This window comes from Neomonachus schauinslandi, chromosome 6 (genome assembly GCF_002201575.2).
Source record: "Neomonachus schauinslandi chromosome 6, ASM220157v2, whole genome shotgun sequence".
Taxonomy (NCBI): domain Eukaryota; kingdom Metazoa; phylum Chordata; class Mammalia; order Carnivora; family Phocidae; genus Neomonachus; species Neomonachus schauinslandi.
The window spans coordinates 42,652,771-42,680,168 of record NC_058408.1 but is presented as its reverse complement, the minus strand read 5'-3'; the positions used below and the strand labels follow the sequence as shown (position 1 = coordinate 42,680,168).

At 39.2% G+C, this 27,398-nt stretch overlaps 2 protein-coding genes across 2 annotated transcripts in view; both read right to left on the bottom strand.

Annotated features, from left to right (window-relative positions):
• RGSL1 (regulator of G protein signaling like 1) overlaps positions 1–17,493 on the bottom strand; it is a 92,037-nt gene extending 74,544 nt beyond the window's left edge. Inside the window, exons 1-3 of the mRNA XM_044916382.1 lie at positions 17,481–17,493; positions 14,431–14,513; positions 10,652–10,726 (exon numbers count right to left, since the gene is read on the bottom strand). Of these exons, the coding sequence (XP_044772317.1) occupies positions 10,652–10,726; positions 14,431–14,513; positions 17,481–17,493 (171 nt within the window). The remainder of the gene's footprint in view (positions 1–10,651; positions 10,727–14,430; positions 14,514–17,480) is intronic.
• Positions 17,494–26,244: 8,751 nt separating this feature from the next.
• Positions 26,245–27,018, bottom strand: LOC110573952 (transmembrane epididymal protein 1-like). The gene has a single exon (XM_021682572.1). It carries the CDS (start codon positions 27,016–27,018, stop codon positions 26,245–26,247), a length of 774 nt encoding a protein of 257 aa, XP_021538247.1.
• Between the last annotated feature and the right edge of the window lie 380 nt (positions 27,019–27,398).

Here is a 27,398-nt window from a genome sequence, read left to right as displayed (position 1 = left end):
CAAATGGCAAGATCTCATTCTTTTTTATGGCTGAGTAATATTCTATTGAATATATATACCAAATCTTCTTTATCTATTCATCTATCGATGGACACTTAGGGTGCTTTCATATTTTGGATATTGTAAATAATGTATAAACATGGGTGTGCATACATATTTTCAAATTAGTATTTTCATTTTCTTTGGGTAAATACCCAGTAGTGGAATTATTGGATTTTATGGCAGTTCTATTTTTAATTTTTTGATGAATCTCCATACTGTTTTCCACAGTGGTTGCACCAACTTACATTCTCACCAACAGTGAATGAGGGCTCCCTTTTTTCCACATCCTCACCAACACTTGTTATTTCTTGTCATTCTGACAGGTATAAGGTGGTATCTCATTGTGATTTTGATTTACATTTCCTTGATGATTCATGACTTGAACATCTTTTCATGTGTACGTTGGTGATCTGTACATCTTTTTTTGTAAGATTGTATTTATTTATTTATTTATTTTAATGAGTGAGAGAGAGCACAAGAAGGGGGAGGGGCAGAGGGAGAGAGACAGGCAGACAATCTCAAGCAGACTCTACACTGAGTACAGAGCCTTACACGGGGCTTGATCTCATGATCCTGAGATCATGACTTGAGCTGAAATCATAAGTCCAACACTTAACCGACTAAGCCACCCAGGCATCCCCATCTGTACATCATTTTTGGAAAAAATGTCTATACAGGTCTTTTGCCCATTTTTAATTGGATTTATTTTTGGTGTTGAGTTGTATAGTTCTTTATATTTTTTGGATATTAACCCTTTCTTATATATATCACTTGCAAGTATCTTCTTTTTTCACTAGGTTGCTTTTTTGTTTTCCTGATGGTTTCCTTTGCTGTGCAAAAGGTGTTTATTTTGGTGTAATCTCAATAGTTTATTTTTGCTTTTGTTTCTCTTGCCTGAGGAGACATATCCAAAAATACTTTGCTAAGGCTGATGTCAAAGAGATTACTGCCTATGCTTTCTTTCAGGATTTTTATGGTTTCAGGTCTCACATTTAGGTCTTTAATCCATTTGGAGTTGATTTTTGTGTATGGTATAAGAAAGTGGTTTCATTCATTTGCATGTAGCTGTCCAGTTTTTTCAGCATTATTTACTGAAGAGACTATCTTCCCCCCCCCCCCCTTTATATTTTCTTCCCTCCTTTGTCATAGGTTAATTTACCAGATAATTGTGGGTATATTTCTGGGCTCTATGTCCTATGGATAGACCTATGGATAGATTTATCCATAGATCTACTCACATTGATCTATGTGTCTATTTTTGTGTCAGTGCAATACTGTTTTGATTTTTATAGCTTTGTAGTATATTTTAAAATCTAGGATTCTGATACCTTCAGCTTTGTTCTTCTTTTGCAAGATGGCTTATGTTTTCTGGAGTCTTTTGTGGTTCTATACAAATTTTAGGATTATTTGTTCTAGTTCTATGAAAAATACTATTGATATTTTGATAGGGATTACATTGAATCTGTAGATTTCTTTGGGTATTATGGACCTTTTAACAATATTAATTCTTCCAATCCATGAGCATGGTATGTCTTTCCATTTGTTTGTGTCATCAATTTCTTTCATCAGTGTTTTATAGTTTTCAGAGTACAGGTCTTTCACCTCCTTGGTTAAATTTATTCCTAGGTATCTTATCTTTTTTGGTTCAATTGTAAATGCAATTGTTTTCTTAATTTCTCTTTCTGCTATTTCATTAGTAGTATAGAGAAACACAACAGATTTCTGTTTATTAATTTTGTATCCTACAACTTTACAAAATCCATTTAATACTTCTAACATTTTTTTGATGGAGTATCTAGGGCTTCATATGTATCATGTCATCTGCAAATAGTGACAGTTTTACTTCTTCCTTACCAAATTGGATGCCTTTTATCATTTTTTTCCACTCCAACCAGTAATCTATTATTTATTTTTATTATTATGTTATGTTAATCACCATACATTACATCATTAGTTTTTGATGTAGTGTTCCATGATTCATTGTTTGCGTATAACACCCAGTGCTCCATGCAGAACGCACCCTCTTTAATACCCATCACTGGGCTCACCCATCCTCCCAGCCCTCTCCCCTCACTTTGTTTTTCAGAGTCCATCATCTCTCATGGTTCATCTCCCCCTCCGATTTCCCCCCTTCATTCTTCCCCTCCTGCTATCTTCTTCTTCCTTTTTTTTTTAACATATAATGTATTATTTGTTTCAGAGGTACAGATCTGTGATTCAACATTCTTACACAATTCACAGTGCTCACCATAGCACATACCCTCCCCAATGTCTATCACCCAGCCACCCCATCCCTCCCACGCCCCACCACTCCAGCAACCCTCAGTTTGTTTCCTGAGATTAAGAATTCCTCATATCAGTGAAGTGATATGATACAAGTCTTTCTCTGATTGACTTATTTCGCTCAGCATAACATCCTCCAGTTCCATCCATGTCATTGCAAATGGCAAGATTTCATTCCTTTTGATGGCTGCATAATATTCCATTGTGTATATATATATATATATATATATATATATATATATATATATACCACATCTTCTTTATCCATTCATCTGTTGATGGACATCTTGGCTCTTTCCACAGTTTGGCTATTGTGGACATTGCTGCTATAAACATCAGGGTGCACATACCCTTCCGGATCCCTACATTTGTATCTTTGGGGTAAATACCCAGTAGTGCAATTGCTTGATCATATGGTAGCTCTATCTTCAACTTTTTGAGGACCCTCCATACTGTTTTCCAGAGTGGCTGCACCAGCTTGCATTCCCACCAACAGTGTAGGAGCGTTCCCCTTTCTCCACATCCCTGCCAACATCTGTCATTTCCTGACTTGTTAATTTTAGCCATTCTGACTGGTGTGAGGTGATATCTCATTGAGGTTTTGATTTGGATTTCCCTGATGCTGAGCGATGCTGAGCACTTTTTCATGTGTCTGTTGGCCATTTGGATGTCTCCTTTGGAAAAATGTCTGTTCATGTCTTCTGCCCATTTCTTGATTGGATCATTTATTCTTTGGGTGTTGAGTTTAAGAAGTTCTTTATAGATTTTGGATAGGAGCCCTTTATCTGATATGTCATTTGCAAATATCTTCTCCCATTCTGTCAGTAGTCTTTTGGTTTTGTTGACTGTTTCTTTTGCTGTGCAAAAGCTTTTTATCTTGATGAGGTCCCAATAGTTCATTCTTGCCCTTGCTTCCCTCACCTTTGGCAATGTTTCTAGGAAGAAGGTGCTGCGGCTGAGGTCGAAGAGGTTGCTGCCTGTGTTCTCCTTTAGGATTTTGATGGACTCCTGTCTCACATTGAGGTCTTTCAACCATTTTGAGTCTATTTTTGTGTGTGGTGTAAGGAAATGGTCCAGTTTCATTCTTCTGCATGTGGCTGTCCAATTTTCCCAACACCATTTGTTGAAGAGACTGTCTTTTTTCCATTGGACATTCTTACCTGCTTTGTCGAAGATGAGTTGACCATAGAGTTGAGGGTCCATTTCTGGGCTCTCTAGTCTGTTCCATTGACCTATGTGTCTGTTTTTGTGCCAGTACCATACTGTCTTGATGATGACAGCTTTGTAATAGAGCTTGAAGTCCGGAATTGTGATGCCGCCAGCTTTGCTTTTCCTTTTCAACATTCCTCTGGCTATCTTGTATCTTTGGCTTATCTTTTTCTTTGAAAAAAGTGGATGGTATTTTGATAGGGATTGCACTGAATGTGTAGATTGCTCTAGGTAGCATTGACATCTTCACAATATTTGTTCTTCTAATCCATGAACATGGAACATTTTTCCATTTCTTTGTGTCTTCCTCAATTTCTTTCATGAGTATTTTATAGTTTTCTGAGTACAGATTCTTTGCCTCTTTGGTTAGATTTATTCCTAGGTATCTTATGGTTTTGGGTGCAATTGTAAATGGGATCGACTCCTTAATTTCTCTTTCTTCTTTCTTGTTGTTGGTGTATAGGAATGCCACTGATTTCTGTGCACTGATTTTATATCCTGCCACTTTACTGAATTCCTGTATGAGTTGTAGTAGTTTTGGGGTGGAGTATTTTGGATTTTCAACATAAAGTATCATATCATCTGCAAAGAGTGAGAGTTTGACTTCTTTGCTGATTTGGATGCCTTTGATTTCTTTTTGTTGTCTGATTGCTGTGGCTAGGACTTCTAGTACTATGTTGAATAGCAGTGGTGATAGTGGACATCCCTGCCGTGTTCCTGATCTTAGGGGGAAAGCTCTCAGTTTTTCCCCAATGAGAATGATATTCACTGTGGGTTTTTCATAGATGGCTTTTATGATATTAAGGTATGTACCCGTTATTCCTACACTCTGAAGAGTTTTGATCAAGAAAGGATGCTGTACTTGGTCAAATGCTTTTTCTGCATCTATTGAGAGGATCATATGGTTCTTGTTCTTTCTTTTATAAATGTATTGTATCACTTTGATTGATTTGCAGATGTTGAACCAACCTTGCAGCCCAGGGATAAATCCCACTTTGTTGTGGTGAATAATCCTTTTAATGTACTGTTGGATCCTACTGGCTAGTATTTTGGTGAGAATTTTTGCATCCATGGTCATCAAGGATATTGGTCTGTAATTCTCCTTTTTGAGGGGGTCTTTGTCTGGTTTGGAGATCAAGGTAATGGTGGCCTCATAAAACGAGTTTGAAAGTTTTCCTTCCATTTCTATTTTTTGGAACAGTTTCAGAAGAATAAGTATTAATTCTTCTTTAAATGTTTGGTACAACTCCCCTGGGAAGCCATCTGGCCCTGGGCTTTTGTTTGTTGGAAGATTTTTGGTTACTGCTTCAATTTCCTTAGTGGTTATAGGTCTGTTCAGGTTTTCTATTTCTTCCTGGTTCAGTTTTGGTAGTTGATACACCTCTAGGAATGCATCCATTTCTTCCAGATTATCTAATTTGCTGGCATATAGTTGTATATAATATGTTCTTATAATTGTTTGTATTTCTTTGGTGTTGGTTGTGATCTCTCCTCTTTCATTCATGATTTTGTTGATTTGGGTCATTTCTCTTTTCTTTTTGATAAGTCTGGCCAGGGGTTTATCAATCTTGTTAATTCTTTCAAAGAACCAGCTCCTAGTTTCGTTGATCTGTTCTACTGTTCTTTTGGTTTCTATTTCATTGATTTCTGCTCTGATCTTTATTATTTCTCTTCTCCTGCTGGGTTTAGGCTTTACTTGCTGTTCTTTCTACAGCTCCTTTAGGTGTAGGGTTAGGTTGTGTATTTGAGACCTTTCTTGTTTCTTGAGAAAGGCTTGTATTGCTATATACATTCCTCTTAGGACTGCCTTTGCTGTATCTCAAAGATTTTGAACGGTTGTGTTTTCATTTTCATTTGTGTCCATGAATTTTTTAAATTCTTCTTTAATTTCCTGGTTGACCCATTCATTCTTTAGTAGGATGCTCTTTAGCCTCCATGTATTTGAGTTCTTTCTGACTTTCCTCTCGTGATTGAGTTCTAGTTTCAAAGCATTGTGGTCCGAAAATAGGCAGGGAATGATCCCAATCTTTTGGTACCGGTTGAGACCTGATTTGTGACCTAGGATGTGATCTATTCTGGAGAATGTTCCATGGGCACTAGAGAAGAATGTGTATTCTGTTGCTTTGGGATGGAATGTTCTGAATATATCTATGAAGTCCATTTGGTCCAGTGTGTCATTTAAAGTCTTTATTTCCTTGTTGATCTTTTGCTTAGACGATCTGTCCATTTCAGTGAGGGGGGTGTTAAAGTCCCCCACTATTATTGTACTGTTGTCAATGTGTTTCTTTGTTTTTGTTATTAATTGGCTTATATAATTGGCTGCTCCCATGTTAGGGGCATAGATATTTACAATTGTTAGATCTTCTTGTTGGAGAGACCGTTTAAGTAGGATATAGTGTCCTTCCTCATCTCTTATTACAGTCTTTGGTTTAAAATCTAATTTGTCTGATATAAGGATTGCCACCCCAGCTTTCTTTTGGTGTCCATTGGCATGGTAAATGGTTTTCCACCCCTTCACTTTCAATCTGGGGATGTCTTTGGGTCTAAAATTAGTCTCTTGCATACAGCATACTGATGGGTCTTGTTTTTTTTTATCCAATATGATACCATGTCTTTTGATTGGGGCATTTAGCCCCTTTACATTCAGGGTAACTATTGAAAGATATGAATTTAGTGCCATTGTATTGCCTGTAAGGTGACTGTTACTGTATATTGTCTGTGCTCCTTTCTGGTCTATGTTGCTTTTAGGCTCTCTCTTTGCTTAGGGGACCCCTTTCAATATTTCTTGTAGGGCTAGTTTCGTGTTTGCAAATTCCTTTAGTTTTTGTTTGTCCTGGAAGCTTTTTATCTCTCCTTCTATTTTCAGAGACAGCCTAGCTGGATATAGTATTCCTGGATGCATATTTTTCTCATTTAGTGCTCTGAATATATCACACCAGTCCTTTCTGGCTTGACAGGTCTGTTGCCAGTCTAATGTTTCTACCATTGTAGGTTACAGATCTCTTCTCCCAAGCTGCTTTCAGGATTTTCTCTTTGTCTCTGAGACTTGTAAGTTTTACTATTAGATGTCAGGGTGTTGACCTATTTTTATTGATTTTGAGAGGGGTTCTCCATGCCTCCTGGATTTTGATGCCTGTTTCCTTTCCCAAATTAGGGAAGTTCTCTGCTATAATTTGTTCTAATATACTTTCTGCCCCTCTCTCTCTTTCTTCTTCTTCTGGGATCCCAATTATTCTAATGTTGTTTCATCTTATGGTATCGCTTATCTCTTGAATTCGCTAATCCCTCATGATCCAGTAGTTGTTTATCTCTCTTTTTCTCAGCTTCTTTATTTTCCATCATTTGGTCTTCTAGATCACTAATTCCCTCTTCTGCCTCATTTATCCTAGCAGTTAGAGCCTCCAGTTTTGATTGCACCTCATTAATAGCCTTTTTGATTTTGACTTGGTTAGATTTTAGTTCTTTTATTTCTCCAGAAAGGGTTTCTCTAATAACTTCCATGCTTTTTTCAAGCCCAGCTAGTATCTTTAAAATCATCATTCTGAACTCTAGTTCCAACATCTTACTAATGTTGGTGTTGATTAGGTCCCTGGCAGTCGGTACTGCCTCTTGTTCTTTTTGTTGAGGTGATTTTTTTCCGTCTTGTCATTTTGTCCAGAGGAGTATAGATGAATGAGAGAACAAAATGCTAACAGGGTAACAATGTCCCCAGAAAATATACACTAAACAAATCAGAAAAGACCTGAAACTGGGGGAAAAGAAAGGGAAAGAAAGAAAAAAGAAAAAGAAAAAGAAAAAGATAAAAACAAACAAAAACAAAACAAAGCAAAAAAAAAAACCAGAATATGATCAAATATGATCAGGCTGGTGCATAGATCAGTGCCACACACTAGATTTTGGGTGTATTTTGGTCTGTTAGAAGAAAGTGCCTTCCAAAATTTTAAAGAAAGAAAAACATATATGTACAAAAATAAGGGTTAATATGATGAAGGGATGGAATATGACTGTGAAGGTGAAACTTATAGAAGATTTTATAAAAGGAATTGATAAGATAAGAAGTTGGTTGAAAAAAGAAAGAAGAGTATTTAAAAAAAAAGAGAGAGAGAATGTGATAAGGCAGGAGACTAGAACAAAGCCATACACTAGAGATTTAGGGTATATTTTGATCTGTTAGAAGAAACCATATCCCAAAATTTTAAAGAGAGAACAACTTATATATATATATATATATACACCAAAAATAAGGGTAACTACTATGAAGGGATAAAATATGACTCTAAAAATGAAAAATAAAAAATATTTTTTAAAAAAGGGATTGATAAGATGTTGGTTGAAAAAGGGAAAAAAATTTTCAAAAAAAAAAAAGACAATTAAAAAAAAATAACTTTGAAGGACTAAAGAATCATGGGAAAAAAGCCATGAATTCTATGTGCAGTATTCCCCTAGCGCTGGAGTTCTGCCATTCTCATTGATCGGTAAACTCAGTCTTGGTGGGCTGTTCTTGCTGATCTTCTGGGGGAGGGGCCTGTTGCCATGGTTCCCAAACGTTTTTGCCAGAGGCGGAATTGCCCTGCCCTTGCCAGTCCGGGCTAAGTAATCTGCTCGGGTTTGCTCTTGGGAGCTTTTGTTCCCTGCAAGCTTTCCGTACAGCTTTGGAGGAGGAGAGTGAAAATGGCGGCCTCCCAATCTCCGCCCTGGAGGAGCCGAGAACTCGGAGCCCCACTCCTCAGTGCGCCCCCAGAGAAAAGCAGTCAGTCACTCCCGTCTCCCCAGTCTCCGGCCGCACTCCGTGCTCACCTGGCCTGTGACCGAGCATTTCTATCTCTGGCACACGACTCGGTGTGGAGTCTCCAAACCCAGCAGATCCCTGCGGTGCACTCCCATGCCGCTCCTCCCGGGGGAGGAAGGGGAGTCTCCCCGGATCTGCCGCCTGTTGGGCCCCTGCTGGAGGAGCAGTGGCCCGACTGCCGCGGATCACGGTTTATGGCAACTCTGAGCTCAGGGCCTGCTCCTCGGCTCTGTCTCTGCAGCTGGCTTCCCTGCTCTGATACCTGGGAGCTCTGCTGCACTCAGGCACCCCTCGGTCTTCCTGTGACCCTGAGGGTCCTGAGACCACACTGTCCCCAAGGGTTTCACCCCCCACTTAGCCACTGGAGCGACGTCCCTCAGCAGAGCTGACTTCTAAAAGTTCCAATTTTGTGCTCCGTGGCTCTATCACTTGCCAGAAGCTGCTGACGGAGGCCCCCTCCCCCGCTGTCTATCCTCCCGAATATTGCGTCGGATTCACTTCTCCGCATGACCTACTTTCCAGAAAGTGGTCACTTTTCTGTTCAGAGAGTTGCTGCTATTCTTTTCTTCGATATCCTGTTGAGTTCGTAGGTGTTCAGAATGGTTTGATCCCTATCCAGCTGAATTCCTGGGACCAGACAAAATCCAGGTCTCCTAGTCCTCTGCCATCTTGCTCCCAACCATTGGATGCCTTTATTTTTTTATCTGATTGCTGTGGTTAGGACTTCCAGTACTATGTTAACTAAAAGTGGTAAGAATGGACATTCTTGTCTTATTTCTGATCTTAGAGGAAAAGCTCTCATTTTTTCATCATCAAGTATGATGTTAGCTGTGGGTTTGTCATATATGGTCTTTATTATGTTGAGGTATGTTCCTTTTAAACCAGCTTCGTTGAGAGTTTTTATCATGAATGGATGTTGAATTTTGTCGAATGTGTTTTCTGCATCTATTAAGATTATCACATGATTTTTATCCTTCATTTTGTTAATGTGTTATATCATGTTGAATGATTTGCAAACACTGAACCATCCTTTCATCTACAAAATAAATCCCACTTCATCATAGTAAATGATCCTTTTAATGTATTGCTGATTTCAGTTTGCTAATATTTTGTTGAGGAGTTTTGCATTTATGTTCATCAGAGATATTGGCCTGTAGTTCTCCCTTTTTGTAGTGTCTTTGTCTAGTTTTGGTATCAGGGTAATGCTGGCTTTATAGAAGGTATTTGGAAGCTTTTCTTCTTCTGTTTTTTAGAATAGTTTGAGGAGAATAGATATTAATTCTTCTTTAAACATTTGGTAGCATTCACCTGTGAATCCATCTGATTCTGGTCTTTGGTTTGTTGGAAATTTTCTCATCACCAATTCAATTTTATTACTAGTAATTATTCTGTTCAGATTTTCTATTTATACCTGATTCATTTTTGGAAATTATATGTTTCTATGAATTTTTCCATTTCTCCTGGGTTGTCCAATTTTTTGGCATATAATTTTTCATAGTAGTCTCTCATAATTCTTTGTATTTCTGTGGTGTTGGTGGTTATTTCTCCTCTTTCAAGAAAATAAAGATTTTAAGTTTCGGGGTTTTCCTAGGGAATCAGAGGGGAGTGTCTTTCTAAGCTCTCCAGGTCTCATAGAAAAACAAAATCTTGTTGTGAGTATGGCTTAGAGTGATCTTTCTGATCCCACCTGCCACTGGTACAGCATGCTGAAGTCATTGGTAAGTCTAAGGTGTATGTAGTGGAAGAGGAGAACAGGAAGGGGGAAAGGAGAAGAGAAAGACAGTAGACAAGGAAAACATATAAAGAGATAAAAAGATTGGGAGAAAGACATGTTTCTGAAGGAGAATCGTAGGGTAGTCATTAGGAATTGCAGAGCGGCACCTTACCTTAGCTATAATTTATAATGCAAATAATCACTGTGGCCAATAGGCTGCCACTTCCTATCCTGTACCCATGGCAGACATTGACAATCAATTCTCAGAGTTTTTCTTGATTAGGTGCGGCTCCAGAGTTCTAAATGGTGTTCCAAACATTTGCTACCCAATTATCATAGTGGACATGAAAGATGGATATCATTTGCTGACCATAGACTAAATTATACAGGAGATAATTTACCAGCAATTGTCGCCCAAGTGGTAAAAACACAAAAAGGAGAAATGTCTACTTGGCTTGATGCTGTTTTTAAGGTCCTACTTACCTGCTTTATAGTTTCTTCCAGAGTCACCCTCTGGGCTTCCTCTTCCTTTTATCTCTCCATCTCTCAATCTACACTTCAAATTTAGCTCCCTCTCTCCCCATCCCAAATGCTCTGCCATTCAAGAATCTTACCAAGTCATAAGGTATTTCTGGCCACAAGCTCCACTGTGAATTTTCAACAGTATAAAATGGTGTCTGACCAAAGACCTGCAAAAGAAAGCTAGGAAATAGCCAAAGAGGTAGAGCTTCTCTTCACAAATGTGTTACACTCCAACGGTAGCCACAAGGGAAAGGGGTTCCATTGATTTCCTATTTTAAGGGACATTAACTCTTAAATTCATTCCCCTAAATCAACTTGCCTTGCAGAAAAACACCCAAAATAGACTAAACTGCAAGATTCATCAATCCTTTGGGTCTGCCCTGTCCCAACCTGGGAGTTATCTTGTCTGTGTATAAAGGCCAAAGCCCATGATATTAAAAGGTATTTACTTTTGCATTGAATTATTAATTTCTTTTTTTTTAAAGGTTTTATTTATTTATTTGAGAGAGATAATGAGAGACAGAGAGCACGAGAGGGAAGAGGGTCAGAGGGAGAAGCAGACCCCCCGCTGAGCAGGGAGCCCGATGTGGGACTCGATCCCGGGACTCCAGGATCACGACCAGAGCCGAAGGCAGTCGCTTAACCAACTGAGCCACCCAGGTGCCCCCTAATTTCTTTTTTTTTTTAAGATTTATTTATTTATTTGGGAGAGAAAGAGAGAAAACACGAGTGGGGGAAGGGGTAGAGGGAGAAACAGAATCCTCAAGTAGACTCCCCAGTGAGTGCAGAGCCCGATGCAGGGCTCGATCCCAGGACCCTGAGATCATGACCTGAGCCAAAAATAAGAGTCAGACACTGAACTGATGAGCCACCCAGGTGCCCTGCATTATTCATTTCTGCATGGATTTAGAGAGAGCAGACTAGAAGCCTTTTTATGAAGAGAAATAGTTTTGGATTTGCCTAAACTCTTGAACTGGAGAAAGTAGAGGGACCTAAGGATGAGGATTAGGGGTACAAATTACTTAGTGGGGTCATTAAGAGTGTCCAAAATTGATAGATAATTCTATGTTACTGTCCTGGAGAAGGGACTGTGACCCAGGCAACCAGCTTTGAGACTAATGGGCAAGGGCCTCTATGTTTACAGGTATGTAAGCTTAGCAGTCTCACCATAGGCACCAACATGTCTCAAAGTATCCCCACATCATTTGTGATAAACTAGAGGGGCTGAAGCCCCAAGTCCTGGCTGCACTTTTAGCACATTATTTCAGCCTGACCATCTCCCCAAGACTATCAGCCCCATATTTTGTCAGTCTGAGGCCCTCTCCTTTTCTCCCCTTTGTCCTTGGCTATGAGATATAAAAGGAAGGCAATGGTACTGATTGCTTACAAATATCAGCCTGTGAAGGAGGCTCAGTCTTTAGTGACCCCTCTCTGCACGGCACTCGGGGTTTGACATGACACGCCCTGCCCGGCATGTGGAGTTGTCTTTATGAGATGTATGGTAGGGCTATGTAGTCATGAGATTATGTGGGAGTAGTGCATTGAAGCAGTTTCACCATGTGACATTTGTACCACAGAGGGCATGAGGCTGATGCCAGGTATATACATGCCAGGTATAAAGCCTCAAAACCTGGTCAGATCCCAGAACTTCCCCAGACTTGCCATGTGTTCTTAGTCAAGTCATTTAATTTCTGAGATCCATCTGTAAGAAGAGAATGGTGTCCATCTCACAGGGTGATTATAGAAATTAAATGGTCAAAATTTATAAGTTGACAGTGGTATTCAACATGAACTAATACTGTCTCTCTAAATAGACCACAGCTGCCTAAATGGCCAAAACTTTCTTACATTCTTGGCTGGGATTCTACTTCCCACATCATTCTCACCATTTCTAGAACATTATTGTAGGCTGCATAAATTGTGTTGATGAATTAACTAACGAAAATGCCTCAAGATTACTTCTGTAACCCTTCATTAAGACAGTGATACCACCTTCCACCGAGGCACCTGACTCCTCCCCTCGTTACCACCTCTCCCCGACATTCAAACAGTGACAAATCCAATATTTTTCTTTGTAAAAAAAAAAAAAATCTCCCTTACTTGTTCCATTCTCTTCATTCTCTTGCCTTTAGGCCCCCATCACTGAAATAATCTCTTAACTGGTCTCCCTGCCTCCACCATGATCCACCTGACAGCCCAACCTATGGTCAGACTTCTGCAGAAATAATTTTCCCAAATGAAAGTCTGATCATGTTACTTCTTTACTTGAAGCCCTTCAATGGCTCTCTAGTACCTTCAGGATGATGCTCTCAGAGTCTATCTATGCAGTTTCGTCTCTTGCTATGTCTGCCTCTCACAACTTTTTCTCCAGCCTGCCTTAGTTGCTTAGAGTTTCTCTCCAAGTAGCATAGGATTGTTTTCCCTGGTACCTTTACTTACTCTATTCTGTTTGTAAGGCCTCTGCTTCTTAATACTCAACCCCTCCCCCCACCCCCGTCTTTTTCTCCTACCTCTTTATCTACATTTTTCTCATTTTCTTCCCCAGCCAATTGTCAAATATGTTGTCTTCTTTAAAAACTTGGCTTGTATCACCTATTCATTGAAGGCTTTCCTGACCTATGAGGTAGGAGTGGCCTCTCCAGCTCTGATGCACTTATATACTCTTGCTGCCTTCTAAACACTCCTATCATGTCACCTGGAACCCTTTTTGCACTCACCTTAAATACTACTTTCTCTCATTAGACTGGGAATTTCTTGAGAACAGGGATGGCATCATTAATATCTGCATCCCCAGTACCAAGCCCACTGGCTGGCACAAAGTAACTACCCAATAAATGTTTGTGAGGTAGTATAAAGTGTTCTTCCCCCAGGTGCATGAATTTCACCTTTTAATAGGTAGTTTTCCATGGAAAAGGACACACTGAGTCACAAATTATAAGGCACCAACCTTAAGATATAACCAGAAACTTAAACCAAAAAAAGATATGGAATCAGTCTAGGTTTGGATCTAAGAATATTTTGATGTTCGAGATTTTAGTTGCACAGGTTAAGAAAATACATGTTTGGTTTCAGGCAACAGCTCAAAAAGTGCTAGGTGCCAAACACCTGGTAAGAAGAATAGAGCAAAATAAATAATCCAAGGTCCTTGTCCTGCAGGAATTCACATTCTCACAATTAAGTGGGAGAGACAACACCCATATAACACAAGAGGGTTGGAAAGTGCCAAGGGGCACAGAGGCAGGGAGAAATAAATTCTGATTAGGAGAAGATAAGAATTTCTCAAAAACAGGATTTAAGTAGAGATTTGAAAAATGGTTAAGACTTTGGTGGGTGGAGGGGTGCCTGGTGGCTCAGTCAGTTAAGTGTCTGCCTTCAGCTCAGGTCATGATCCTGGGATCAAGCCCAGCATGGGGCTCCCTGCCCAGCGGGAAGTCTACTTGTTCTTCTCCCTCTGCCCCTCCCCCGCTCATGCTCTCCTTCTCTCTCTCAAATAAATAAAATCTTAAAAAAAAGACTTTGGTAGGTGGAATTATAAAAACCAACAACACAGCCAAGAAGTGGTGCAGAGGTGAGAGAATGCCAGTCCATGAGGGTACAGTTGCTGTCACTGCAGATCTGGGTACCAGCAGAGGGTGTGATGGGAAATAACCGGACAGGCAAGGGCAACCAAGGAAGCTGAGGATTTGGGATTTATCCATAACGCGAAGCTCCTAGAGATTTTAGAGGAGATTCGGGTTCCTATTTATTTGCTCAAATTTAAATAGTTTTGAGTTAGTAGCAGTTTATTTTCTTTTTTTAATGTACTCAGCTCTGTGAGATTCACTATTTGGCTGTTGATGAAACATTTGAATTTAATTCTGGGAATACTTACCGGAAGAGAAAGAAATGTGTTGAAAAAATCAGCAAAGATTTCATCCTCTAGCAGAATTATAAGATTTGTAGAACCGATTATCTCTATATGGGAAGAAAAAAAAAAAACACCCCATGAACTAGGGTTGCATTCAGGATGAGAAAATGAAGCAATAGAATGGATTATTTCACATGGCCAAATCTCAGCATTTGATGACCTTTGGGTCATCTATCTTGATTTTTCCCTCTGCAATACCACTCTGCAATATCACTCTGCTTAAACACTCCCAGCTGTGGGGACCTCACAGACTTACAGGGCTACCATTCCATTTATGAAGAAATGAAATTATTAGGAAGATTTTCCTACTGTAAACTGCCTTCTTTTATCTTCTTTCCATTTGTAGAAATTCTGCCTTCTGAAGCTCAACAGAATTCATCTAAGTCCTCTTAAATGGGTCAATGCTCCCATATTTATAAAAACATCTCAACCTTCTGTCCACCTCCAACCCCTCTGGCTAGTCAGTCACTAAGCCATTCTTCAGCCATTCCTCACATGGCCTCCTTTCTACCTGGGTCCTCCCTCTCTGGCTAGAGTGGCACCCACAACTCAAATACTCTGCATGCTTCCCAGGGAAGAGCATAGACAACTTTGCCCATTTATATGTTCTATTAGTGTGGCCCAAAATGGGATTAGCTTTGGGTGCTCTCACATTATACTATTAACTCCACTATCCTTTATTTATGCAGTCACTTTTCAGAAACCAAGGGCAAGAATTTACATTTATTCCATTTGAATTTCAACTTGTTGATTTGGGCCCAACAAGAACTTTTTTGAATACTGATTTGGTCATGCAAAGTATTTATTACTCCTTTTAGGGTTGATCATTGTGTAGCAGAATTTAATCTGAGGAGATGAATGTTGAATGTCATGAAGCCAAGCATAGAGACCATAGGTGGACTAGGTGCCCCCCTCAAAGTTTGCTCTAACTCACTGTCTATGCTCTTTAATGCACAATATTCAACTAGTGAATAATCCAGTTGTTTCATCAATGCCCAGCATTTTTCTATCAGACCCAAAGTTTGTAATGAAAGACTTGTAAAATGAGCAACATAAATACTATATTAGTCCTATCTCTCAGTCTAGTTAAATGTCTGGTGAGAATAGTAAGTGCCACTCACAATTGCTAGAGTGCAGTTATGATAATTTAAGAAAACTAAACACTCCCCGCCATCATTTTTCATGATGATGGTAGTTACTGTCTTTGTATAATAGAAACAGGAACCCAGACAATCAAACACTATTGTAACAGAGCCGATGTCAGTTTTTGCCCTTTGCTACACAGATGCCGCTGCTCTTCTTTTTAGAAGCATTCCCTGATCTATTTCATATATTCCACATGAATGATTCCAAAACATATGTTTTGAGTACATACTTTTCCTTGGCTCTAGTTCTAAATACCAAATGAGCTATGGGACATCTCTCCATGGACATCTACCAGCACTTCTATCCCAACATTTTCAAAGCTGATCTGATCATTTTGCTTCCTAACCTAATCTTTTTCCTATATTCCCAGTCTCAATCACTAGAACCACCCTCTTCCAATCATCTAAATCAGAATCCTGAAAATCATCTTTGATTACCCCCTTGTTCTGTTTCTCTTCCTCTCAAACACTCCCATATGCAATGGAGGACCATGTTATGTGGTCTCTCCTCCTACATATCTCTGGAATGTATCCTCTCATCTCCATCCATTAAGTCACTGTCTTTTTTCAGGTCCTATCATCTCTCACCTAATGGTCTATCTTTCCTTTCCAAGCACTTTCCACACACTGCCACCATAGTCTTCTAATGCTATTATTGTTAAAGCCCTTCAAAGACTACTCACTGTCCTACAGAATCTAAAGCTTCACCAGATCTGACTTTTGGGTTGTGTGCCAGCACCATCTCCTATCGCACCATACCATGCTTCCTCCTGTTTGCCAGCCAAGATATTGCTCTTTCCTGCACATGCTATACACTCTCACTTCCAACCTCCATATCTTTGTTCCCATATTCCCATCACTTAAAATGTCTTCTCAACCCATCTCCTTTGCACATCACTAGTCATCTCTCAAGAACTGGTTTACATATGATCTTCTTGGTGAACCAAGCATGGTAGAATCTACCACAATGGTAAAATCAATCACTACTCCCCTGCACCATTATTTACATCTCCCATAATTATAATTAACAAGTCACTGTTTTCTTCCATTGATGTCTCATCTGTCTTCCTCAATAGACTGAGCTCTCTGAGATGAGGAACTTTGTCTTTTCACCTTTCTTTCCCTAGGCACTAAAATTGCTTACATAATATCTAAATTCTATAAAAGTTGAACAAATTGTTCTTTCAAGAGTTCTTCAATCTTTTGAGCTTTTGTTCAGTTGTTGGTTTGTCATTCATAGAGCCTGGCATGGATTTTTTAAATAAGATTATTGAGACAATCTGAATGCAGGAAAGTAGGGTTTGCAGAAATTTCCCAATTGATTGTGTTCCATAGCTATACAACTGTTGGTCACAAGGGGCTTGACTATGACAGAATTTGCCATTAATAAGACAGTCTTAATGGGGTATAGCAACAAGGCTTTCCACATCTTCCCCTTCCCTATCCTACTATGTCTTCATTCCTGTGTTTCCATTATCACCTGTTCTGCCTCAAAACTTCCTAATATTTTGGCAGGCCTTCAACATTCATTCCATACAATAAAAATACTGATTTGGGAACAAAAGAAATCATTGACCCCAAACCTCATGCTAGCCCTCTCCCTGGAGGAGACATGGCACATGATAGCCCAATCTGCATTTTTCTTCCTCCTTCTTAGTTGCCTTGTTGTTTTATGAATGGGGCTCTGTCCTATTCTTAAAGATCAGGTGGCATAAAGTGGGGGTGGGAGTTGGGAAGGAGAAGAAGAGAAAAAGAAAACAAAGGGCATGAAACATAAAAGCCACATGTGGTTTAAGACCCGGCAGGTGAGAGGTTTGCCTTATGTAGGAGGAGCTAAAACCCTCCGAAACATCCCTTTTAGATACTCACCAGCATTGCTCATGTTGCCATGCTTTCCCTGCCACTGTGATTGATTAGGAGGCAGAATTTTAGCCCCCAGTCAACAGAACTCCACCCCTTGTGAACACGCAGTGACATCCCTTCCAAGGGGTTCCAGATTCTACCAGGAAGTGGCCTATTGATCTCTGGTGTACACCTCAGTCTGAAGATAAGTCTTTGTTACCTGATCTCCTGGATCTCCTGCAATGTACCAGACTCTTCCTATACTTAGGCTTTTAGTCCATACTATTTTGTGTGCACTGATAGGTTCTTTATAAATTGTTTTCCAATTATATAGATCCTGAGTTTTAGTTCTGTCTCTTTAACTTGATTCTATGCTTCAGGGAAGCAAAGATCTGTTCATTTATTTCTAATGTGTCTTTTGTATCTAATATCCTTCTAGAAATTTAACAGGTATTCAGTGAATGTTTAATGACTTATCTTTCAGATAAGCTGGCAAATTCAACCAAATATCCAAGTGTGTTTTCCACCCTGTCTCCTCTTTCCCAGATAGTTTCTCCTCTGGCTATGGGTTACTTCATAATCCACTGGCTTTGAAAAGAAGTAGAATAAACATTCGTTGAATATCTTCCATTAGGAAGAACCTAGGCTAGGTATTTATACTTTGTTCTCATTCAATTCTTAGCCCCACAAAATAGAGGTTATTACCTCCCTTTCACTGAAAGATAGTAAGTACAACACAGATTTTAGTCTGCCCATTTGATGCAAGAACCCATGTTATTTCAAATATGCTAGTAAATCATACCTACTTTTCACATAAAAAATGCATTGGAATGGACTTAAAAATAAGCCCCTTGGACTTCCTCACAATGATCTATTTTTCTGTATCATTCCTCCTAACACTTCTTGTGTGTATCCTTCCATGTTTAATTAGACTTTCTTTCCTGCAGATGTTATAAAAGAAGTAAACCGTATCTCCAAATCTATATGGAAAGGAGATACTTAGAAAAAGTAATCCCGTATATCTAATAATTTACCAGAATACTGAAACAAAGCCATTTAACATTTTCATCAAATCATAGCATAGGCAACAACTGGAGATTTTCTGTGACCAATTTTGACCCCAAAGTTTCTAATCCTGATCAGTCCCCCATTCTTCTAGACCGATCACGCCAGAAAAGACAGAAGTAAGCAAGAGGCAATATGGGGAAGAAGCTATATTTATTTGTCTTCCATTTTAACTTTTCTCAAGATGGTATAAAGTTTTTCAATTGTAAACTAGGCCAGGCCTGCTTATGCGCTATCATGACCAATTCAAAGAAAAGAGCAGAACACTTTATCCACATAGAAATGGTCCTAGAAATGAAGAACAATCATAAATGAAAAGAAAGGAGAAGGAAGAATTTTCTAGAATATTTCCAGTTTACCAAGGTTTAAAATGTTTGTTGCAAGTTGGAGCATAAGTTTGCTCACAGAGAATAACTTGTGGTAAGATAAATGTTTAGAATAGTTTAATATGGAAATTAGATTTTGTTACTCATTTTTTTATTGCCTTAAACGGGTTTGAAGATTAAGATCTTGTTCACTTTAAGGATAGGTAACTCATTTTTGGGTAGTCCAGGCTTTGGGCCTGATTTACCACATTTGGATCTTTCTTTGCACTGTCCTAGGATACCCATAAATTAGCCCAAAGAGGGTCCTGAACACTGAGTGGGGTCAAGAGAAAGTATGTTTAGTAAGGTTTTCTGCTGTTTTGTATTGGTCACTCAGTTTCTGACCACTTGTCCTATTTGGATGAATCTTTCTGCCCTGGCAGAAAGGACATGACACCTGCCCTAGAATCCACCCAGAACTTTTCATCTTAGAGGCATGACTCAAAATCTGAAAGGCAGTCAGAGACTATTTTTGATGGTGCTATGAAAACCTGTGCTCGATGGTGGGTGCCAGAAGCAGTGGCACACTGTGAATGGCCACAAATGCTGAAAGAAGATGCCCTACTTGAAAATGAGCTTTGAGGGATGCCTGGGTGGCTCTGTTGGTTAAGCATCTGTCTTTGGCTCAGGTCATGATCCCAGAGTCCTGGGATCAGGCCCTGCAATGGGTCCACACTCAGTGGGGAGCCTGCTTCTCCCTCTGCCTCTGCTTCCCCTGCTTGTGCTCTCTCTCTCTCTCTGACAAATAAAATCTTAAAAAGAAAAAAAGAAAATGAGCTTTGATTTAAATGGGAGGTGGTGCTTACCACCAATGACAAAAATATATGTGGGTATCATAATAGCAGCTATGGCAATGTGGGTATCAGAATGATCTAACCCACAGATTCCTTGTGATGGCTATTGATCATAGGATCCCTTGGAAAAATGTGTGGGTAGGCCATTAGGATTCTACTTCAGAACATAAGCTCTGTGATGGCAGGGATTTTTGGCTGTTTTGTTTAATGATGCATCCCAAACTAGTGCAGTTTCTGTCACATGGAAGTGCTCAATAAATATTTGTGAAGTGAATGAATTAACATAAATAGGACACTGTTTATAATTAATATAAAAATGAGCCATCACAGTGGAATATTGGGTCTCTCATTCAGTTTTCAGTCCTGAGTCAGACACAGGAGTTTTAAGTAAAAAGAAAGCATTTTTGCCCTTTAGGAAGAACTTTTGCAATATTTTCGCAAGAAATTACTGTGAATCTCTTTCTTAATCTTTGCTAAAGAGATGTGCTGCCATTTCCAGGGTAAAGATACATTGGGGTAAAGGAGACACCCAGAGCTTTGGGAAATCATTGCATTGTAGATCTGACCCAACACACAGCCACTAAGTATCAGAGCTGAGATGTGAACTCCAATCTATCTAATTCAAAAATTTCCTGTATTTGCTGGACAATAATAATCATCTTGGGGCACTTGTAAAATATATGGATTCCTGAGCCCCACCCCTGCCCTTCTAAATCAGAATTATCAGAGGAAGGACCTGGTAATGTACAAGTACCCCAGATGATTCTTATTATCACACAAGTTTGGGAGATATCTGATTCCCTTTCCTTTCGGCAACTAGAAGGTCTTGAAGGGTCAGGGATCAAGCATTCCAAGCCTGTAACTGGTGATGTTGGCTTTTAGTCCTTGCCATTGTTGGAGTGACAACACTCCCTTAAGTTGTTAATGGCTCTAGTAGTTAACCTCTGGGCTGTGGGGAAGATGGTGGATCAGTGATCAGGAGTAGAGAATGCCTGCACACAGCTTCACTGAAGACAAGTCTGAAAGCACACTGTGTTAAGGAATGTGGGTATATATCAGTGTCATATATGCCATTCTTTTAGGAAGAGACTGAAAGTTTGTTTTGTTTTATTTTGTTTTGTTTTGCCCAGGTTGTGATAGCTCTTTTCCAAAGAACATGATAAGATAAGGAATAGATGAGATTAGTAAACCATCCAGAGCTTCATCCTGATCTCTCTTAAGATGTGTGTGTGTGTGTGTGTATTATACTGATCAACAAATGAGGTAGTTGATAATTGATTGTCATATGATAGGCTACCAACTCATCTTGGAACACAAAACATCAAGATGTAATGAATCTCTTCACTTTAAAAATCAAAATCACTTTAAAAAAGAGTATTTGGTCTTTACATATACTAAAGAAAGCATAAAACTTTTTCAAATGTAAATGATATATTTTTGGTGGTTCATTATTAACATTCCTTCCAACTTCCAAAGTTCTTCTCTTCTATGGGACAACAAGGTTTTTTAGATATGACATGCTTCCCAACCTAGAACTTTTCAAGTCTTTTAACCCTCTCTTGGGTATGACACTGAATGACTCTCTTCTCAGTAACTTTTGGCTAAATTATTAGGGTTTATAGAAGTGATGGTCTTTCATCTGGATATTCACTTCCTATGAGAAGAGAGCCAGAGAAATGGAAGAATTATTTAATAAGATAACAAAGTGCCTAACAGCCCTTTAGAGAAAGGGAATTCAAGCCTCTTGTAGGCTGATGTTTTCAGTGAACAGAGTGTCCAGGAGATATTACTTGTCAAAATAATATTAACTAGTTTACAAAACCCTTGGAAGCTGAGTTTAGTGATTCAAAAGTCACAAGGTTGGAGAGGATGGAGTCATCTGGAAAGGGACTTAAGAAACGTTGTTAAACAAATAGAAAGCTGGATGATAATAAATTGAAATAGCTGCCCCCTTGCAATCTGTTCTCTCAAACTGCTATCCTATTTTAACAGTAGGAAAAGAAATCACAACAATCAGGAATTGGATGAACTCGCTGAAAGGAAATGGCATAGAGGCAGTGGTACTTCACATCCTGTAGTGCCCAGCAGTAGTAGGTGCTGGATAGTATTTGTTCAGTTCAGCTGAGAAATGGATGTGAAGGCAATATGGAAAGCTTGAAGTCCTGCACAAATATAAAGACCTAAAAACTGTGATTGAGGAACGGGGACACTGAAAGAGGGTGAGGGAGAGACAAAGCAAGTAACATAGAGTCATTGTCCAACTGTTAACTTACAAAAGCTTTAGATATAATATCAACAGACAATAGACTTTTAAGCAAACTATGCTTTCTGATTCGGAACTTTGTGTTCATTGCTGCTCCTTGTTAGCTACCTAAGGAAAAGATACAGCATGTAGAATTTAGACCTTATTCCTAACTGTTGCCATCTTTGCTGATGTAATAGATTTCAATCAAAGACTTCAGAATGGTGGTCAATGCAATATACGTAAATTTTAAAGTCAAAGGAGGTGCAGTCTCATCCTAGATAAAGGGTTCGAAATGCTGTTGGTACATAATAGGTCTCAGTGCAATTATCCACAGTAACACAGAAAGAGAATAAAAACTGGAAAAGTCTTCCACTAAGATACCCTATTTAGCTAACAATTCATTTTAAGGAAAGATACTGAGTTATAAGAAGTACAATCTTTTGTGACTGATGATTAGTGAAGTCTTGGCCAAAGGCAAAAACAAAACAAAACAAACCAACCAAACAAACAAACAAAAAACCCACAAAAACCCCAAAAAACCTCATGGATATAATCATACAAAGGGTTAGTGTTGATCCTATACTCTTTGACCTAAAATATGTATTAAAAATTCTGAGTTTTGGACAGAGAAGCCTCAAGAAGTTGGCAACAGTAATTTTCTTTCTTTTGGTTGAGTGGGTAAATTTAAATTTTAAATTTCATAATATGAAATGACTAAGGAATTTTAACTAACAAAATTTGGAAATGGTATCTGTTTAGGAAAATTTGATTTATCAAATGCATGATTTTATTGAAATATAATGAACAAATGATAGCAATTTTAAATAATATTACATTTATAAATAATTTTATATGTCAATTTTAAAAATTTAATAATTAGTATATTAAGTGTATGCCTAATATATTGAACGTTGATTACAATACAAGTAATTGCAATTATTTTTGTTGTTTTGGCACAATAGTCCCCTTCAATTAGTAAGAGCCCATTAATAATCTTCTGCCTTCAAATTGAAAAGTAAATTATTAAACTTTTCATAAAACAATTTTGTGTGGCTCTTCCTTAGCCACCCACCCTAAGGGACAGGAACTTGGTAGTTTTCTCTGTATCATTGGGCCGTGAAATTCCGTCCCTGGAACTGCACTGCTAAGCTTGTGTTTGCTGAGCTTTGGTGTCTGAGCATAGGAACATATAAGACCTCAAAATTTCTGCCCTGAACTCCTCTAACAAACTCTACTTATCCATCAAAACCCAGATCAGAATTAAACCAACATTTCGTCTATGTTACACCTGTACTAGATACTTTATTTGCTCATTCACCAATTATTTGTTGTGTACCTATTATGTGATGAGCTAAACAAGAACATTTTGATTATTTTATAAAGTTGCTAAAAAACAGTAGCCATTTCAGCTCAAAGGGCATTGTACACGGTTTTGTTTTTGAGATACACACATATCTGTATATGTATGCATAGACATCTATACATGTATATACCTATATACGTTATGTATCTATGTATCTGTTTCCTTTATCTTATCCACATATAATCTATATTGATTGTATTCTATGCTTATTCATGTCCACACATCTAACTTTAACAAGAAACAGACCTTCATTATGTTTACCAGATGCCTGCATGACACTTGGTTATGTATTTTTTTGCCCTCCTCTTCATCACTTCATTTCTTTTAAATTGATACTTCAATACCAAATGGAGAGCAAGGGCCTTTTCCAGGCTCATGTAAAGATGATGGCCTCTGGTGGACAGTGGTGAATATTACACCTTTCTCTCCACAACTCTGGGTTTTGTTGTTGCTGTTGTTGTTTCTAAACTTACCTGCAGTGGCTTTACATTCCAAAATGGTTAGGATTACTTTCAGAGTGCTCATACCGACTGTGATGTGATGTGAAGAGTACAGAAAGGCCCTTTCATCCAAACATCAGGCCTGTCCATTCCGCCATTATATCAGGCCTCAGTAATAATTCTTTGTGGATTTGTAGGACCCTGCTAATATTTATTTTATCTCAAAGGTACATATTGTGAGACATGATAATATTGGGAGGCATTAATTTACTACAAGAGGTGAGTTTATCAGCATCTATCTAACAGGAGCTCAAAAGTACTCAGAAATGGACAGATCTGTCAATAGATGGCTGTGGTATCTCTCGAACTTCTATCTTTGTAGAGAGATAATATCTTGAAATATTAATATATTAATATTAGGCTTTGCTTTTCCACCGTTGTAAATAACTTTTCTCCCAATTAGTGACAGACATTCTCTCAAGATGATGTCTGATTGTAATTGTAAAAAAAGAAGAGTCGATTTTTAGTTTTAAAAAATCCAAAATATGCTCTTAATACAAAAATAGGAGGGCTGAGTGAAGTAGAAAATAGGGGTTTGCCATATCGGTAGGAAAGAATGTAGAGGAAAAACAGATTCCCTACTTTCCCCATCTCAGGACACTAGAGGAGGTTCAACTCGGGTTCAGGACGGAGATGCTGCAAAGCTAGGCAAGGCCTGAAAAATACCCAAGGTTGTGGGGGAGAAACAAGTGGAAGGGAGGCATCGGTGACAACCAGGAACAGGGAAGAACCTACAGGGAAAACTGCGGAGCTCCACTGGTCACCAGGACCAAGGAGAAACACAGAAGCTGAACTAATGCCTAAGAAATATTTTATTTCCACCCCAGGGACCACTGCTCATCTCCAGTGGAGAGCAGCATTGTTACCTGATTGGCTATCCCACTGGTGTAAGGTGAAAGCCTTCCATGGAGAGTTGCTGCCTGCTGGTCACATGCATGCCATCCCGCATTCGGAGACATTGCTGACCACCATTGAAATGGGAAGCACCTCCCCATTTTCAGTAACTCAGAATGCTCACAAGCTCTTCAAACCACAGAATAGAAAACCTTACCAACCAGACAATAATTCACCCCTGCTACACCTGAACTTTTGAACAAGAAAATTAACAAGGAAGATTAAGGCCAGAACCAAAGGAAGTCAGGTACGTCTAGTCCTCCAGAGGACCAGAAGCAAAAGGGAAACTAGGAGGATGATGACCCCCTAGAATCCCTGCCCCAGCCCCACTCTGTCCTAAGCCTGGATATTATAACCATGACCAAGAGTAAGGGAAGCCTAACAGATTGTCCATATCCTGCAGACAGCAGGGAAAGAAGCATAACAGGTGTCATAAAGACATTCTTTTCAAGTTGCCAACAATTTAACTCTACTACTCAGAATTCCACCTCCCTTGACACCCAGATAAAGCATTATGTGACATAACTAAATAACTAGCCTTAAGCTAATTTTTTAACCCTTTTGAATTTTAGATTATCATCTATAAACCTACATGATAAGATAGTTGTGAGGATTAAAAAGAAAATTTTGTGGGATAAATAATCCATTGAATTTTACTACACATGAGAACCAGAAAGGAGTGGTTCTAGGTGAGTCTACTACTTGGAAATTGATTGAGGTGAGTGCAGAATAATGGGCTGATTTACCCAGGTAGAAGAATCTGACAGATTCTACACTCAAGGAGACTGATAGATAAATTCTGGAAGCACCTGGATCCTTTTGTGTCCTCACTATGTGCAAAATGTTGCTCTGTTCTTCTAGATCCCGCAGAGGAAATTGCCTTCAAGGAGTGTGGTGATGTTATCATGGTATCACATATGTCCAAACTCATCAAAATATATACATTAAATATATGCAATTGTTTGTAAATTAAGTATATCTCAATAAAGCTGAAAATAAAAGATCTCTTTGTTGGACAAATCATAATCTAAAGAAAGAATTCAACAATAGTTCTCTGAGTCCTTTATCATTAAAATAACAGTTTAGATTTAGTATAGGTATTGAAAAGATCCAGAAAGAGAAAGGGTGAGGAGGTGGTTATTATGATGGGTCAATTATTATGATGTACTAAACGTAACTAGTGGTCAGAATTATCTCTCTGAGGATATTTATAAAGACCCAAAGGCAGGATCTAGTACATTTATTTTCATTTTCTCCTGGGAGGGATGTGAAGAGTACAGAGAGGAGAAAGGCAAGGAGAACACCTTGGCTGGAGTTTAGGAGAGGGATGGGAGGTGGGGGAAATAGTTGGGGAGCCGAGAGTGAAGGTTATAGTAACATGCCTCCTGTGTTTCATTTGCCTGTCCCGGCTCACTGCTCAGCAAATGAGACTGAGAGAAGCCAGAAGAGGAAAGGGGTATGATCATCTTCCTCTCTAACACTCTCCACTTCCCACAACTTCTCATCCAGGTGTTCCAGAATGTGCAGGTGATAGGAACCATTCTGAGTTTACCCAGGTTCAGACATCAACAAATGTAACAATACCACAAAAAGGAGAAGCCATAGACCCAGATCATCAAAATGGCAATGAAAGCCACATGCCAGCAGAAGAAAGTGGTGACAAATATAATGTTGTTTTTGTCATCATCCATCCATTTGTAGCCAGAAATTGGTTTGTACAGCATGAAGCCTATCTGAATCAGCCAAGAGCCTGTCATCATATAAAAAAAGGCCTTCATCACCCAAAGCTGCAGCATATTGGGAGCCCACAGCTCTGCAATCACTACCAGCACCAGCAGGAATATGGCCTGAGTGAACAGGATGTGAGACTGCAGCTCCACACCTTCTGAGTCCTGCATGTGAGACACCAGCAGAGGCAGAAACAGACACATGCCCAGGGCTTGGGCACCTTGCTCCAGAGCAGCACACCTCTGGGGCAGCAAGTTCTGGCTCACCACATCCACACACCCGCTCAGGAAGAAGGTCATATATAGAGTGAGATGTTGCCACTGTTTCCGGTACAAAAAGTTTCTCTGATGATATATCTTGCTGATAAGTACAAACTGTCCATGTATGTTATGTAGCTCTTGGGCTGCTAAAATGAAGGCACTTAATATCTTCACCAGCCCAACATAGTATATTTGCTGCAGTCTTGCCCATTTTCCTTTGCTCCAGGGATGGTGTGGCAGATATTGGACAGGGTAGTTGCATATTAAGGCCCTGGAGACTAGTCGTGCATGATAAAGTCCATAGAAGAAGAGAGACAGCCCCGGGTACAGATGACCCTCAAAGCCTCCCATGGAACTGAAGGTAGATCTGACCAAAGGTAGAGGCAAGCAGCTTAGGAATGGTCACCTCTGGTTCTAGAGTGTGGAGGGAGCTCCCTGAAGCCTACTTATATCTTCTCTCCAGCTCATTGCATCCACATACACAGGGGAAATGGTTTTGGAGGAAACCCAAACTTATGGTGGGGTGGGTGTCATGGTTTCCGTTCTGGTCTTCTGCTCTGGTTCATTGATAGCTAACCAACCATTGCCAAACAGTAAAATAAGCATATTCTCCATCACAATGTCGGGACATCTGTAGTTCTCAGAGATTATGCTATGGACTCCCCTTCCCTCTCCTCCTACTTGTCCTTCACGCTATTGCTACCTTCCTTACTTCCCAAATTCATAGAACA